The sequence below is a fragment of the Saccostrea cucullata genome, unplaced genomic scaffold (assembly GCF_032062105.1).
Source record: "Saccostrea cucullata isolate Sc308-1 unplaced genomic scaffold, CSIRO_AGI_Scuc_v1 ctg118, whole genome shotgun sequence".
Lineage (NCBI taxonomy): Eukaryota > Metazoa > Mollusca > Bivalvia > Ostreida > Ostreidae > Saccostrea > Saccostrea cuccullata.
In genome coordinates, this window is record NW_026938921.1 from 519,417 (window position 1) to 537,207 (window position 17,791).

The 17,791-nt window shown below is 31.7% G+C and overlaps 1 protein-coding gene across 3 annotated transcripts; it reads left to right on the forward strand.

Annotated features, from left to right (window-relative positions):
• The first annotated feature begins 185 nt into the window (after window positions 1-185).
• Window positions 186-11,160, forward strand: LOC134251829 (UDP-N-acetylglucosamine transporter-like). 3 transcript variants are annotated; one of them, XM_062734249.1, is made up of 3 exons: window positions 186-386; window positions 8,539-8,921; window positions 9,175-11,154. In XM_062734249.1, the coding sequence occupies exons 1-3, from the start codon at window positions 305-307 to the stop codon at window positions 9,847-9,849; spliced, it is 1,140 nt and encodes a 379-aa protein (XP_062590233.1). In that variant the 5' UTR covers window positions 186-304; the 3' UTR covers window positions 9,850-11,154. The 3 variants fall into 3 exon arrangements, with proteins under 3 accessions (XP_062590233.1, XP_062590234.1, XP_062590231.1); XM_062734250.1 differs by lacking the exon at window positions 186-386 and adding an exon at window positions 4,106-4,196 and having other exon boundaries at window positions 9,175-11,160; XM_062734247.1 differs by lacking the exon at window positions 186-386 and adding an exon at window positions 6,567-6,757 and having other exon boundaries at window positions 9,175-11,159.
• Window positions 11,161-17,791: the final 6,631 nt, after the last annotated feature.

A 17,791-nucleotide genomic window follows, 5' to 3' on the forward strand; every position in this document is an offset into this window, starting at 1 on the left:
TTAAAGATTTTTTATATGCACATGTAAGACTGATAAGATTACATAACATGCTCCTGTACACTATAAATGCAAACCTCTTATCGGTATCGGTCAGGTAGTTTTTGCACCGTTTCTAGTGAACAATGCCATGCAGGGGATCTTCACTAGGCCTACTTTTCTGCACAGTGTATGACAAACTGAACGCGACATGGACATTCTCGTTTCCGGTAGAAATTCGTGAGAGGAAACCGAGATGCTTGGTTATGTTGTTTTGGCTTATCGGGATTTGACACGGTATACAAAAAGATAAGGGCGTATGTAAGGCATGATAAATAAGGGCACGAGGTTATTGGAGTGCGGCCACGAAGCTCACGGATCTAACAACCAAGCACTCAACTCCGTTGCGGGTAAGTTGGAAACATCCCGGATTTTCTCCACACACCATGTGCAGCATTTATATTGTTTCCTCTAAAGTTCATTGATATTTCCTTTGTAGAGGAAAGCATTTTTGGTTATACTGGTGCATATATGAATGTTTTTAATCATATACAGTGCTGATTTTTTTTGTCCAGTTGAAAACAAATTACACAATTTTGTTTATCTTATCATGCTTGTATGTCCTAGTCAACGCTTGTACTTGTAGATTTCTTTTATTGCATTTGCATTGGGCCTTTGACATTGCACTCTGCAGGGTCGTTTGTGTTGGCGGCTTATCAGCAGACTTTTGAACTTTTATCTTAAAGACAAGTTATATGGCTACAAAATGAATGAAAATGCTGAACACTTGCATATGAAAAAAAAATATCAAAAGTCAAGGGTAAAAATATTTTATAAGTAAATTTGAGTTTCACTGATGGTTTATGTGGAATTATTACTTAGATTTACTTTTTTTCATTTTATTCTTGACAATTTTTGCATAATGTGCAATGAATACAGACAATGATGATTAAAAAAAAACTTAATAGAAAGCCTTGATGTACATGATGTAAAGGTTTAATAAAAAAGATTTAGATGAGGTACATGTTGTAGATTTAGAAAGACACACCCCCTTCTTAATTCATTCTTTACTTGATTTTCAATTTCCAGATGAATAAATAAATCTTTATGTGATTAAAGAGAGATCGAGAGAAAAAAAGACATCATTTGAATGTACAACTGTACAAGTATAATCAGAGTAAATTTCGAGATTCTTCTGACTCTTACCTCTCAATCTGCTATTCTATTGTGACATATGCCAGTGTTTCCCCTTGCACATGACACAATAGAAATTAAAACAAAATGAATGGATGACATCACATTAAAGTCAAGGGTCAAAATTTTTTTTGTAAATTGGACCCGTGGACTGGAATTATTACAAATTTTTTGCCTATTTAATAATTTAATGATATAATCCCCAATTTATTTTGGTATTCACCCCGATTAGGGGAGGAATCCAAGATCTCCCTTCTTCTTTTATAATTAATTAATTATTAATGTCTGATTCTATTGAAATCCTTAGGAGAGAGTAATATCTTAATGTACAAGTATTTCCAGGAAGACCATGAATATATCAAAGTGATTTAGAAGTCCTTGAGCACTTATTTTTTAAGTCCCTTGATATCTCAAATTCTTAGATATATCTCAAGATTTTAATTAGTCCCATTGAGTTTGTCAGAGATAAAAACAGGTTCGAGTACCACTACCTTATATGGACACAATTTTCAACACAATGAAATGTTATTCATTTATCCGTTACCTGTCAATCAAGTGAATGAGTCCCAAAGCATAACAGCCTAATATAGTGTTTACGATTCAATGGCGACACGTGGTTTTCGTCGGTTTACGTTGCACAATATGTATATATATAAAAAATGTCACATTTTCTTTATCTTTTATAAGACCGAAATGGAAAGATTATATTCTAAAGACATTGCTCCATGCTCACATTTAATATTGGAGTTGTTTAAGATGATTAATAGTTGCTTCAAATACCGTACAAACACTTATACGTTTGCATGTACATAAAACACTTTCTGTTAATATTGAGGGCCGGTTAAATAATAATTGAACACTTTCTCCTGCTGACCTATATACTACCTGCTAAAACTATGTACACGTATATCACATGAAAAAAAAACTCAATGTTAAATATCGACACGATAGCACCTATGTCTCTTTGAACAATGGTTTAGGCCGATGTATTTTAAGTTGATATAAGGCTTCATAAAGCAATTTTGTAAATGTGAGCATAGAAATGAAAGATTATACACCATTTTAAATATTTCTTTCACAGATCTCAAAATTGAGATTGAAAATAAGTTTCTTAGTGGACAATTCAAGTTGCCCTTTATTTTCAACACAGCTGGGTACATTGTAGTATATAGAAAATCACAATCTTCGGCTCATTCAGCAGTAGGTAAAGTAAACAGATAACTAATTTGGATGCAAATTTATGCTGACGTCAGAAAATCTAGTGGTCTCGACCTGAAAAAGGTTTGAATCAATTCATGCAATATATGATAATCAAGTACATTTTCTTACATACACTGTATACATGATATAAAAAGGATCCCTTTTATTTTGTACTTCTAAAACCTTATCAGGGTGTCAATAAGGAAAATATATCTACCTGCAGGTTATAGCTAACAAATTATCATACTAGATGTGCTGCAGAGGATAGCGGTTTTCCTTTTTGCAATTCTTTTGATTTTCTGAATATTAACATGATTAAGATTGTATACAATCATCTTTATTTTCAGACATTTCACACTATAAAGTATAAGGTAATATTCAAGTAATAGGTAGTGGATAATTGATTAATTTGGTTTCACTTATAATTTACTTTTTTGATATTTCCTTATTTATATGAACATATCCAGTGTATAGTTCAATTTGTTCCTAGGATTTTCTTTCTTCTATATTTCTTAATTAATTCATTCCAAGATAAATTATTATGTATTATATATTTTCTTTGTATACTGTTCTGGTGATTGGACTAATTTTTTTTTGTACACATTGATTTCAACAATTAAAAAAAAAAAAATAATTGTAAGATTTTGTACTGTCTGCCACATCATCATAATTATGTTCATAAGCCTCAACCCCTATCCTCGTACAAATTGATAAATTATACAATGTAAAAGGAAAGATAACTCTTACTGTATGATACATGATATTTCCACATGGCATGCAAAAACAGTTCTTGACTAATACACTTAATTGCAAAAAAGTTATGGATATCTGGTGTTTTAAAATATAATTTGACATTCATAAATATTAAACTGGAACTCTAGATATGTTAAATCAAATATATTTTATATTTTGCAGATCTTCCACTCCTAATATTGTTTTTTACCTCCCCTTTCCTCAGCAAATAATCTGCACAATTATATCAGGAATATGTAATTTATATATACTCCTTTCTGCCTCCCCTTTTTCCAGTAATGAACCTTAACATTCACATTGAATTTTTCAGATAGAATTGTTGTCAGTACATTCTGTCTATATTTGCAGGGTTTCCAATCAATATATATTGAGAAGATGACATAAATATGATATCAAACATGCACTCTTTTGAGGTCTGTAACTATTATTATTAGTTAGCTTTCAAACAATAGAAATTCAAGACTTAGAAAATTTTTGTCATGCTAAGCTCGATTAAAATTTTAATCTATGATAGGTCCAGTTGTTTACACTAGTCTTTTTCAAATTGAATGATTTTGAATAATGGAGAGCTGTAAATTTTTCTTTGAAAATTAAACAGAAATGACTTCATTTACAAATTTAATGTTATGTGAAGATATAAGCTAGATAATATATATTTAGTATATTTATTCATCTATAGCTCATAAATTGAGGCTTTGGTAATAAGTTAAAAATAATATGAACTTAAGTTTCATTTGGTTGAATGATCTTAAAAAGGAACATTGTAGGTGGAATTAAAAACCTGAATGCTTTACATTTAGAGTCTCTGTTTCAGAAAAATTGCCAGACTCTTTATTAACACATATAAAATCCTTTAATTAATCCATCCTTTTTTCACCAAATGACAGTTGACAAATATTTGTCTGAGTTTGCCATAAAACCTCCCCCACTTCCTTACATCTCATGTACAGGAAGCTAAATATGTTGTTATGTAAGGCTTAAAGTATTCAGATTACTGCAGGGTTTGTGCAATATGGGTGAACTTGTGAAACGAGGATCTATAACTTCACACGATAATGATGTTAATCAAGAATGTAAGTTCAAAATTATGTATGATATTATAAAATTTAATGTATTTTTAACATCAATACATGTCAGGGCTCTCGATTCTCTATAATTGGGATTGTTTATGGGTCCCATTTGCAATTCAAAAAAGGTACCTTTTTTCCCAAGTGAATGTGTTATTTTTCCCCATAAGTCTTTTCTCCCAAAAATTAAAGAAAATATAGCAGGATAATGTAATAAAATTTTGTTTTTTACATTCCTCTGTATTGCAAAACAATAATTTAGTTGATAACAAAGATTAGAAACCCAGTATATCATGTCTATAAAGTAGGTTATCTCCAAATTTCGCTATTTTCCCCAATTTTGACGGACCCGGACCCATTCCCAAAAAAGTGGTGTGCAATTGTAAGAGCACTGCATGTATTTCAAATACTGAGGAAAATGTTTGAGTTGGAAGTCCAGATAATTAACTCTTTCTTTAATATGCATTTTAGTCTTAATCATACATGTATTACACGATCTGAAAGGTATTTCTCAGTCTCATCAAGTTCTTAATATGATATAGATGTTTGACATTACAAAATGTAAATGAACTTGCATATAAATACCATGTTAAATTGACTTAATTACAGCCCCTGATGACTTGGACCTTTACATTTTTATCTTCATCAATTCACAACTTATTTATCATGTTTATAGGAATTTGGTAACTCGGGTGTAATAATTGTTACATATATCAAAGTATTGCAGTATTTACTTTAATACTTAATAGTTATAGTAGTTTTATTTTGTGTAATCCACTTTAATTTAACATTTCCTCAAGGATTTTACACTGTATTAGACGTAAAAATACATCTGTTTCATTGACCAGAGGGTATTTTATATATACACTGTGACAGCTGTTAAATCTGAGTTGGGAGATTTTTTGTGATATTCAGAATTATCATTTGAAAAGACTAGACAAATAAAACTTGCTAGCATCTTTACTGAGGATCATATGTGGACACTTTATTGATCTCTTCTACACAATTGTGGGAGTCTTGGTAAAAGATTTAAGATTGTATGATCAACATGATCAATATGAAAACTTATGACCCGAAGGAAGAACACATTACCGGTACTTCAAGTGAGTTTTAAAACAATTTTTTTTTTAGCTATAATTTCTTAGACTTGTAATTTTAAAAAAAATAGGAATGGTCCATTGATGATAGATTATGTACACATGCAAATTTATGTATGCCCTCTATGCATTATAACTATTTAGAATCCATGAAATCCCCCTCCCCAATAATACCCCCCCCCCCCCTCCCCAACATGATAAATTTGTTAGCACTCCTATATGCATAATGTCAGGGCACTACAATGCATGATGAATTCAAAGGTATAACTATGGAGTGAAGAGTGTTTTTCTTTGTGTTGTAGCTGTTGTATTTAGATTCAATGTTGTAGTAGACAATGGTAGAACTTGACTTTTAGCATTTTATTAATTGAACATCTCAATTTGATTTATAAATATTATTATTATACATGTGTAATTATGTTAAAGATGAGGAAATAATATTATCATGATAAACAGAATTAATTATGTAGTTGTACGTATTTCATTTAATAATTTCCTTAGTTCAAGGTCAAAGGTGAAGTTCATGATAATTGACTCTCAGGTTTCAGGGAAGGAGAGAGAGCATGGGTTTAGGAGGGGTTATTTTAATATGGATCCCTCATCTGAGCCAGACTTTTATTGATTAACAATTTGGTGGACTCTGAAAGATTCTTGAAGTATTTTTTTTTTCTTTCATATATTTAATAAACTAAATCTAGCAGCATGATTTTAAATATATGAATAATAAATTAATATTTAAAAAAAAAAAATATTAAAAGAGACTTTTGTCCTCTTCACCCTCTAGCTGTTCTGATGGTCTTAAATTTGATGGTGTCTTTTAATTTGGCCAGATCAACTTAGTAAATGTACATATTTCTGTGCATATATTTATAGTGAGATTTTAACTAGAAATTTATCTATTTAGTGTCGATCTATATTTCTATAATGATCTATATAGCCTAAGGAATGAATAGAAAATAGCATTAGCCTTTTTAATCTGTCACAATGAGACAGCTTTATCAGAATGTGAGAATTTTTAAAATTTTGTAAAACTTCTCTCTTTTTTTGTATTTTTTTTATTGTTTGGTTTATAAACTAGACACACTCCATGTAATTTATTTTTGACTGATTTGTCGATTTATATTTCACATCCCATTAACCTGTTCAATGATGAGACACCACCATTGCTCCCTTTTAGTGTTATAGTAGGTTGTGCATGTAACTTGTGTTTTCATGTAAAATAGTAACCTAGTTATTACTCTGTATTAAAGTTCAGTAAGAAATGCAGAACTTGCTGCACCTTTCGTTGGAGACAGCTAGTATATGGTAGAAGAGTGGGTCGTAAAACTTGACACATTGTGTTGTTTGCATGGTTGCTTGCTAATTGCAAAGTGTTTAATTTAATGGAATATTTCCCCGGCACCTGTAGCATTGAGGCAGTGGGAGACGAAATGAAAAGTATTAACATGACTAAGGAATTCTCCTCCGAAGGTCAGTAAATCGTTAAAAAATATTGGATAATGCCGACCAATCCAACATGAAATAATAATAATATTGAGTATTGTAAGTAAAAGTACAGGTATATAACTGTTATTGTGTTAATTAGTAGATCTATATAAAAGTGCTAATTTATACTCCAAGATGGATTTTTATTAGTAATAAAAGAAAGTTTATGTCATGTTCAAAGGTGATCTGGCTTTTGGCTATTAGATTACATGGATATAGGTACAGGTAAGATACAATCAATGCTTGCTAATTAATTAGACAGGTATAATAAACTAGGGATTCCTGTCAAAATAGGCAATTGTGTACTTGTGAACCTGAACCCTGAACTTGTTTCTTTCTGATCTAGAAATTCCAGGATTAAAGACTTTTATTATTTAGAACTTTTGTTGTTATAAAATACAGTTTTGAGACTAGAAAATCAAGAAATAAGTACTTCTATTAATATATAGTACTTTTATTGTTATAATTATGTTACAGTTTTGACTCTCTCTCAATCTTGTTCCCCCCCCCCCCCCCCACATCCCTCTCAATCTTAAAACATAAATCACAAAAAGAATTTTACTGTCAAATTATAATTAAATGTCTTTGGTTGTCATTGTGCCTTAATTGCAGCCTAAAACAAATGTGCACTACAAAATAAAATATGTATGTATAATGCATGTACCTTGAAGTAAGGCGTACATTGTCATTCATGCATAAAACATGAGCTTAAACCTGTGAAAAGTGCATTTGAAAAAAAAAAAATCCTATGTTTTTAAACAAAGTGTCTCAATTAAGAATTTTAAAGTCATATAAATGATTATTATTCAGGCTATTTTCTGAAAGTTTTCAACAACTAAGACTGTGGAGGTTTATTCCTCGAACTGTGCATTGAAAAGGGGGTGGTTGGGGGTGTAAGAAAATATAGTATGGGGTATCAGTTGAAGACAAAGGGGGCAAGATGAAAGATAGTCCGAAAAATCTGACGTTTTCCTGGCTTTTTTACAATTTTGATATTTTACATGCCATGTAAAATATCAAAATCATAATAATATTAAAGCCAGGAAAACATCAGATTTTTCTAACTAGATGAAAAAGTTCTAAAAAGCCTTGTGAAAAAAGAGAAGCTAATAAGGATATATGTGTGATATCTAATGTCTTTCAAAGACTTGTTGTACTCCTACAGAGAGAAGCTAATTAAGGACGCTCCTTATATTTTCGCCGTGAACCTCTAGGATGCTGGAGTAACTCCAGTTGTAACCTAACACTTGAACCCAGCTATAAAGCTTAACAAAGCAAGCCCAGAAATACATTGTACTATTATGGCACCTGTACTTCTTTTAATCTACAGAAATGAATCAAGCTATGACTTGAGACTTGTGTCAATTAGATAAGAACAAAGCTAAATATTGAATCCAGATATGAATTATCTGCCTTGTAAGTAAAGAATGGCTAGTGTTATTTCAGGCTTCTCTTTGAGCTAAAAAAAAAAATAATTGCATGTAATCGGGATGGATGTGTGTTTTGATATCATTATTGACTACTTATTAAACCAAGAAAAAAAATCAAAAGATCTCTTTATTTAAAAAAGAAACAAACATCTAAATTGTGCTTTAGTTGTTTGCATGGTCACTGTCATTTTTGGATTTCATGTATTTTGATTCATAGAATCATAAGGAACTTGAGGTTTGTGAGGTCATTGCATGCATTTTTCTTGAACAGAACACATTTAAATCATGGAAACTTATTATGTTGTATTTTAATGTTCCCCTTCCTTTTTATTGCAGATTCCTCAGAAAAAGAAGCGAACACCAATGATTCTTCTTCGCAGTGTGTGACAGACACAATGTTAAAGCATCTCAGTTTAGTGCTCCTGACTTTACAAAATGCTTGTCTCATCTTGGTCATGCGGTACACCCGCACCAGGAAGGGGGACATGTATTATGCCACGACTGCCGTTGTGATGTCAGAGGCCCTAAAGGTCCTGACCTCTCTGGCTATTTTGGCCTATCAAGAAAAGACTCTTTCTAATTTTTTGTGCTACCTTAGAGACAATATATGGAGACAGCCCATGGACTGTTTGAAAGTGTCTGTTCCCTCCATAGTATACACTCTGCAGAATAACTTATTATATATAGCTCTTTCCAATTTAGATGCAGCAACATTTCAAGTGAGTGTACCATTATATATTAAATAGTGCATGTTTTGGAGGGTAACAGTGGAAATTGACACCCTGGAAGAGAACTACAGTCATTAAGTTAAAATCAAACGACCATTGACTTCTAATTTTTACTTAATGTAAAGCAATGAAAAAAAAAATGAAATATTCTGTTAAAAGTGTTAAAATGGTACTTAATCACATAATTTATATTTCTTTAATGATTTGTTAAAAAAAATAATTTTTTCAATTTTTCTTTAATTAGGTATCATATCAGCTGAAGATCTTAACCACTGCATTGTTCTCTGTCCTGATGCTGAACAGAAAACTCAGCCCTCAGCAGTGGAGTGCCCTAGTGATATTATTTGTGGGGGTGGCATTAGTCCAGTTCCGACCCCAAGATTCAAAGTCCACAAAATCGAACTTAAACCAAAATCCCATGAAGGGCTTATTTGCTGTGATGCTTTCGTGTTTCATGTCCGGTTTCGCCGGAGTTTACTTTGAGAAAATTCTCAAGGGCACGAAACAGTCGCTGTGGTTGAGGAACGTTCAGCTGGGAAGCCTGGGTGTGATTATAGGACTCATCACCATGGAGATTAAAGACGGGCCAAAGATTCAGGAGAATGGATTTTTCTTTGGTTATGATTACGCGGTGTGGGTGGTGATTTTATTTCAGTCTCTCGGCGGACTTCTCGTGGCGGTTGTGGTGAAGTATGCGGATAACATCCTCAAAGGGTTTGCTACCTCTGCAGCCATCGTTTTGTCCTGCATTGTTTCTATATACTTGTTTGACTTTAAGCTCTCACTACCGTTCACAACAGGTGCCTTTTTAGTGATTATGTCTGTGTGTATTTATAGCAAATATGTTCCTACCAGTACCCATCCTCCAAATTTAGTCACTATTGCTGTGAAAGAAAAGTCACCATCTAGAGTAATGTAGGGGTTATTCTCTGCATGCATTTTTTTGTTCATATTGGTGCCCTAGAAAGCATATATGTAGGTATATTTTATATGTGTGCACTTGAAATTTGGTTGATAATGGTGATTTTTTTCACAAGTATTTGAGTTCTGTCTTGTCTAATATGTGTAATCATCACAAGATAAGGACCTTGTATGCTTTTTTTTTTGCCTACATACTGCCAGTCCCAAAAATTAAATTATTCTCTAAACCTCCCTTTCAGTGAATATAGTTGTAAAGTCACATTTGCTACTTTTAGAATGAAATGCAGTGAAGGAAACACAGGCATACTTATGAAATGATGTCACAATTTCACTTGATGATGTCAGAATTTCACTGAATGATGTCATTTTTAGCTCTACTGGTCAGAGACCAGAAGAGCTTATGCGATAGTAATGCGTCCGTCGTCCGTCCGTCTGTCTGTCTGTCCGTCCGTCTGTCTGTCTGTAAACAATTTTTCAAAATGCTACTCCTCCTACAGTTTTGGTCTGATTTCAATATAACTTGGCCCACAAGTACACTACACTAAGATACATAATTCTGTGTATCGGTTTTTGATTTCGATGAACGGTGTTGCCGTTGTTACTAAAAATAGAAATTTCTGTGAAATTCTTTCAAAATGCTACTCCTCCTACAGTTTTGGTCTGATTTCAATATAACTTGGCACACAAGTAGACTACACTAAGATACATAATTCTGTATATCGGTTTTTGATTTTGATGAACGGTGTTGCCATTGTTACTAAAAATAGAAATTTCTGTGAAATGTTTTCAAAATGCTACTCCTTCTACAGTTTTGGTCTGATTTCGATATCACTTGGCACACAAGTAGACTACACTAAGATACATAATTCTATATACCGGTTTTTGATTTCGATGAACAGTGTTGCTGTTGTTTCTAAAAATAGAAATTTCTGTGAAATTCTTTCAAAATGCTACTCCTTCTACAGTTATGGTCTGATTTCAGTATAACTTGGCACACAAGTACACTACACTAAGATACATAATTCAGTATATCGGTTTTTGATTTCAATGAACGGTGTTGCCGTTGTTACTAAAAATAGAAATTTCTGTGAAATTCTTTCAAAATGCTGCTCCTCCTACAGTTTTGGTCTGATTTCAATATAACTTGGCCCACAAGTAGACTACACTAAGATACATAATTCCGTGTATCGGTTTTTGATTTCGATGAACGGTGTTGCCATTGTTACTAAAAATAGAAATTTCTGTGAAATTCTTTCAAAATGCTACTCCTTCTACAGTTTTGGTCTGATTTCGATATCACTTGGCACACAAGTAGATTACACTAAGATACATAATTCTATATACCGGTTTTTGATTTCGATGAACAGTGTTGCTGTTGTTACTAAAAATAGAAATTTCTGTGAAATTCTTTCAAAATGCTACTCCTTCTACAGTTTTGGTCTGATTTCAGTATAACTTGGCACACAAGTACACTACACTAAGATACATAATTCAGTGTATCGGTTTTTGATTTCAATGAACGGTGTTGCCGTTGTTACTAAAAATAGAAATTTCTGTGAAATTCTTTCAAAATGCTGCTCCTCCTACAGTTTTGGTCTGATTTCAGTATAACTTGGCACACAAGTAGACTACACTAAGATACATAATTCCGTATATCGGTTTTTGATTTCGATGAACGGTGTTGCCATTGTTACTAAAAATAGAAATTTCTGTGAAATTCTTTCAAAATGCTACTCCTCCTACAGTTTTGGTCTGATTTCAATATAACTTGGCACACAGGTAGACTACACTAAGATACATAATTCTGTGTATCGGTTTTTGATTTCGATGAACGGTGTTGCCGTTGTTACTAAAAATAGAAAATTCTGTGAAATTCTTTCAAAATGCTGCTCCTCCTACTGTTTTGGTTTTCTGTTTTGGTTTTCTTAAATTTCTGTTAAAAACTCTCAAAATTCTACTCCAAATACAGTTTAAGTCTGATTATAATATAATGTGGCATGCAAGTAGACTACACTAAGAACATAAAGAGACTTAATCAAGGATCATTATTCTTTTTATTGCTGTGGTAAAGTTTCAATTCCCAACTGCTTAAGAACTTCTCTCTTCCTTTGCTATAAGTACAAACCAGTAGAGCTTCAGTCTCCACAGAGACTTCTGGTTTATCTTGTTATGGTTGGCACTTACAAGACATATGCAAATTATAAGGGGACTATAACTGCTTCACTGCGCTACAAGAGTTTTGAATATAATTTAATCTGAATATAATTTTTTTTATGGTAGAATAGATTTGTAGCCAAAAGTCATCTCCAGTCCAAATAGGAAAAGCTAGAAAAAAACATTTAGTATACATGTAGTGTAAGAGTGTTTTTGAAAATTATCTTTGTGTTGCGGTATAGAAATAGTCCATGACCAAAGTTCATAGACTATGGTACATGTACTGTCTAATTTTACTTGCTGGCCAGTAAATGTTGCCAAGGCTCTTGAATGTCTACATTTTTGGGCCTTTCAGAGTCCCCCTTTTACAATTTCAAAAAAAGGTACCTTTTTCTCACATTCAATGTGTTAATTTTCCCATAAGCCCCCCCTCCAAATTAAAGACTTATAAAAATAAGATAACTTAACTTATCAATATTCCTCAATACAGAAAATAAAAAAATAAGTTGATATTAAACTCAGAAACCCAGTGTATAATTATTTCATGATTATTTCCCCAAAATTACCTAAAAAAGTAGTAATTTGCCCAATTTTTACAGCCCTGCCCCGGAGTCCCGAAATGTAGTGAAAATAGGGCATTTTCACTCAAATCATGACTCAGGGGCAGGGCTGTAAAGGAAGCAATTAATAGCATTCAAGGTTATATTTGTCTTTTTTAAGGATGTATCTCTCTGTATTGAAATTAAGCATTTGTATTTCTGCTAATAAACCCATTATGAATGTGGTCACATTCAGCAAAGCAGCATTAAAGTGATGGGACATTTCTGAGATGTTGAAGTATTAGATGTACACAGGACATCCACCAAAGATATGTACAAAATATATACAAAATATTATTATATAATTATACACTTTACATATAGCATATTAGTTTAGTGAGTTATATTGCCCTGAACATAGTTGAGGAGTATGATTATTCTGATTGTATTGATAAAAAATATTTTATGCATACAGTGTATGCTTGTAAATGAATTGGGTTCAATGAAAATTGACCTAGAGGGGCTAGTCATCTTTTAATAAGAGGGAAACTGCAATTTTTTTTTCCTGGGTAAGTTTGCATTTTTGGATTGTGAACATGGTGAATGAATGAAATTCATAATTTTTAAATGAATTTTATTATGATTATTTTAAAATTATGATTTGTATATTATATGTGCTTCACTGGCATGAATTACAGTCAATAATTTATACTCAGAATTTGTACCCAAATCTTCAAAAAGCCATTTTAAAAAAAATACTGAAATCTAATCTAGACATTGAATTAAATACTTGATTTCTTTAAATGATCTTCCACTTGCAGATTTGCAAAAAATTATTATAATAAATTGTTTACTTAGACGAAAAATGTGTTACAGTAAAACTCTGTTAAATACTGTAGACGTACTTTTTTCCACGGGGTCATAATTCCGCGGAATCTCAATTTCTAATTAATCCGCAGGTAGAAAAATACATGGATTTCTTAGACTGACACTATATGCCTTACATTTATATTAAGTACGCTTGGACAAATTTTCACAGAAAATTTGAAACCGTGTACATAGTGTAAATTAATTCCATGCGGAAAAAAGTACTTTTACAGTAGAAGTCAAAAGGACCAAGAATTTTACTTTCTTATAGAAATTTTTGTTATATCCTAGCTGATATGGAAAACAGTGAAAATCTACAGCAAAACTTGTTTAGTACAAACGCGGATATTGCGAATTTACGGATATAGCGAAGTCATCTTTGATCCCGAGCTATATAAAGTTAATGAATTTCTTATACGGTTATAAAGAATTATGGATATAGCAAATATGTAATTTCATAGGTCGCAATGACTTCGTTATAAGGAGTTTTGCTGTATTAGGTATCTACTCCTTCATGTGAGAAAAAAAAAATCTTCCAATTATTAGATTATTGAAAAATTCTAGAGTGCATATTAGTTTTTTAATGCAGAAAATTTATCAAAATTTCATGAAAAAGCAAGGCTTGCACAAAGACAGTGTTATTTTCAGTACTATCAGATTATTGTTATAATTTGAGAGTTGTTATACCTTTTGATATTATCAGATGCTACTGTAGATGTTGTTACATGCATAATAATAATATTTATGTATATAGCATGTTTAATGTAATTAAACACACAGAAGGGTTACTTAATAATTTGGTTTATAAAGTTGAACTTTGATATATTGAACACTGTTTTATCTTGATTATCTTGGATATATACTGTAGATCACCAAATATTTGTGACACCTTATTTTCAGGATTGCCATCAACTCTTTATTAGTGGACAAAATTTTTATGAAATTATGGTTTTTGCTTCATAAAATCTTAAGGAATGCTATTACATGTAAATTTTTGCAAGCTACTGTCTCACAAAATTATGCAAAAATTAAGTTTTCATGAATAAGAAAATGTAATTTACAGTAACAAAATGATTTGGAGGTTCCAACTCCTTATTATTAAAGTTTTTCCCTGATAATTTCGAGATTTTTCCTTGATCCTTTTGAGTTCGAGATAACAAAGTTTGGCTATATATTATTTAAAGTGTGATTTGTAAGCATGAGATTTTCATGAGAGGGTTTTTTTGATGGGCAATGTATAACTTTCTCTGTAAAAAGAGGTTTGCTTTTATTCTTGCATTAATTTTTCAGCATAAATAGGTATTTTTGATCGGTAATAAAATTTATAGGTTGCATATTTTTTCCCCCTAACTTTCTCAGTTAGATCTACTAGAGAATTTTCATCCAAGTTTCTTATTCTTTAATTAACACTCCATATATTAGACTAAGCGCTAAATAATTATTGATTGTCTTTTAATTGTCTTTATTATGAATTTCCTTGCCAATTGTGTTCACTTTTGACCCTTGGAAAAGACTTAATGATCTGTCACAAATACCAAGAATACTTTTGAGTATTTCTTTTTTGATTGACTTACATTATGTTAATACATTAATCTCTCATGTTATGTTTATGAACATTATGTATTGAATATCATTCAATACATAAGAAAAAAAAATCAAGATTAAAATAAAACCTTGTTTTGTCACTTTTGATGTTTAAATCAAAAGAAAGGGTAATATCATATATGTAAAACTTCAAATCTATTTCTTTTAACAAGCCATCATTTTGAGACTTAGGTATATAAGATGGAAAATTGTATTATTCCTGTGTTCAAAAATTAATAATTGTTTACATTTTCACTGAAATCTTCTTTAAGGAGGCTTGGGGCCAACAAATTAACCATCAGATATAACTTTAATTTTTAAGATATGATATCTCAAGCTGTCAACCATCTTTTGGCAGAGAAAAAATACATATATTTTAGTTTTAAAATTTGATCATTTTTGTATACATGTATCTTTATATGGATCTTTTCTTCTAAAGGAGATCAATATTTTCTAAAAATCGCCACAACCAACCAGCCCTCTTAAAAAAATGCCTAAAATCTTTTACTTGATAGACCTGTAAGCTCAAGTAATAAACAGTCACTTGCATATTTAAGGAAAAAAATGAAATAATTATTTTACTTAAGTTTCTGCAGTGATTTTATGTATCTCAATACTTTACAAAAACTATTATTTGTTGTTGTTGCCAGCACATATATCTCTTGTGTATGCAATTGCCTTCAGTTACTATTTATATTAAATCACTATTAAAAGATAAAAATGATTGAATGCCTCTTATAATTTTTTTTTTGTTTAATTGATGTACTTAATAATTCAAATGTATGCTCCTCTTTTCAGTTGAGTTCTTGCATGCAACACTTCAACTATTGTGCAAAGAAATTGATTTTTTGTGCCTCTCAGATGAATTAAATTAATAAATGCCGCAACGACTATCTTAATATTTATATCCACTGAAAAATATCACCTCTACAGTCAGATTTCTTTAACAGTTGCTATTCTATCATGTCACGTACACCTGAAGTGTGGATCTATACCCACCCCCACCTCCCAACTGTAATTTATAAGAAATGGAAGCCATAGCTAATAATTTCTATTTAAAAAATCCCCATCACGTCCAAATGTCGTTCTATGCAAGCAGATTTTTTTTTTTTCGTTTAGAGGTTTGACTTGCAAGGTATTTAAATTATACCGACAAGGTCATTGTTTAAATGTAAAAAGTGTACAATCTGCTTGCATAGAGAAACAACATATGGACGTGACTGATGGCGAAATTTGAAATTTGAGAAATAAGCTCTTACGATTAAAAAAAAAAGTGGGAAGGAGCTTGGGGGTGGGTGGGGGTATCGATCTACACTTAAGTGCTGATGGGCTATATGTTTGTATGGTTTGGCCAGAGCCATACTGAAATAACACATAGGAATATTAGGGATTATCTTTAGAAACCTTTTTCTCAAGAACATGCAGCGCAACCATGTTTTATCTTATTTGAAAGAGAATATCCTTATGTATTTTAGATTTAATTGTGTTCAAATCTTGATCCACAGGATAGGTTTGGGTTAAATTAGGCCATTAAAGTTTTACATGGGAATGTATTGGGGAAAAATCATTTAACATCTCAAAAACAGGAAAGTCAGATAAGTTTCATTACTATATATGTATGTAAGCTGGTTTATTAAAATTATCACTTTTGGAGGTGGGGCTTGACAACTTCTGAATATTTATTCAAACTTTTCAGTGCCTAACTAATTTCTGTTTTCCCACATCTCCATCCTACCGGAGGGGTCATGATTTGAACAAATCTGAATCTAATACATGCATGAAAACAAGTGTTAGCTTTTCTTGGTAAGATTTTTCTCTCTGTATTTCGATGTAAAACTTTGATCCTCCAGTGTGGTCTCATCCTTCTCCCTGGATTCATGATTTGAACATACTGTAAAATCACATAAGTTCATGGGGTCAAATTCTCAAAATTTTGAGGAAAAAGTATTGGTTTGTGAGGATTTGATTTCAGGGTTGAAAATGTTTAGCTAATAAATGCTTATGAAATTTTACATTTCATGGCGGATATAAATTCGTGGGTCTCTCGATCCATACCTCAAAGAAAATTCAATCACATGAAAATTAGTGATTTCACAGTATCGAAATCTACACTAACTGATTTGAGGATCGATGCTTTCATATCAATATTACTATGGCTCTGGTGTTCTTATACGCTTAGCTCCCTGTCTAAGAAGGAAATTCTTCAAACTCATTTGTCAGTTTTGAATATTTTTAATATTCCCAACAACGAAATTGAGTTTCCATACTTATCTATATATTGAATTTCGAAACTTTGTAAAAATCCTTACAAGGATACAAAGTGGGTTTGAGAAAATCTTCAACTAAGCTTTTTTCTTTACTAAAATATAGATAGTAGTGAAAAAAGAAACTACAGAAGTACAACAGAAGTGCTATGCAACAATGCTATTACTCAGTATATCCGAGAAGTGGTGTAAATAAGATGTGAATTTTTTAAATTTTCGAGGAACTTCTAGAAAATTTAAAATCACAACATTTTACCAAAATCAAAAATAAAGCATCTTGGCTTTTCAACGGTATATACAACCTATTTCAAGGTAAATTAAAGTCCATTAATTTAAGTGGGATTTTTTGTATATAGGTTGAAAAGCCATAATCTTTATTTTTGGTTCTCTGATTGTATACACAAGTACTCTGAATTTGATATCAAAAAGATGCTTGAGATTCTTTGGTCTTGCAATCTATTGGACTTTCCATATTTACCAACTGTGACCAGATTGGTAGACCTATTTTTGTATTCATACGAAGAGGATTTGT

What these genes read in the sequence shown, in the direction of transcription:
- LOC134251829 (XM_062734247.1), top strand. Translation starts at nt 6,670, where the DNA reads ATGGAATATTTCCCCGGCACCTGTAGCATTGAGGCAGTGGGAGACGAA. An exon ending in TAAGGAATTCTCCTCCGAAG is followed by an intron (nt 6,758 to 8,538) that starts GTCAGTAAATCG and finishes TTTTTATTGCAG; the next exon opens with ATTCCTCAGAAAAAGAAGCG. An exon ending in TAGATGCAGCAACATTTCAA is followed by an intron (nt 8,922 to 9,174) that starts GTGAGTGTACCA and finishes TTCTTTAATTAG; the next exon opens with GTATCATATCAGCTGAAGAT.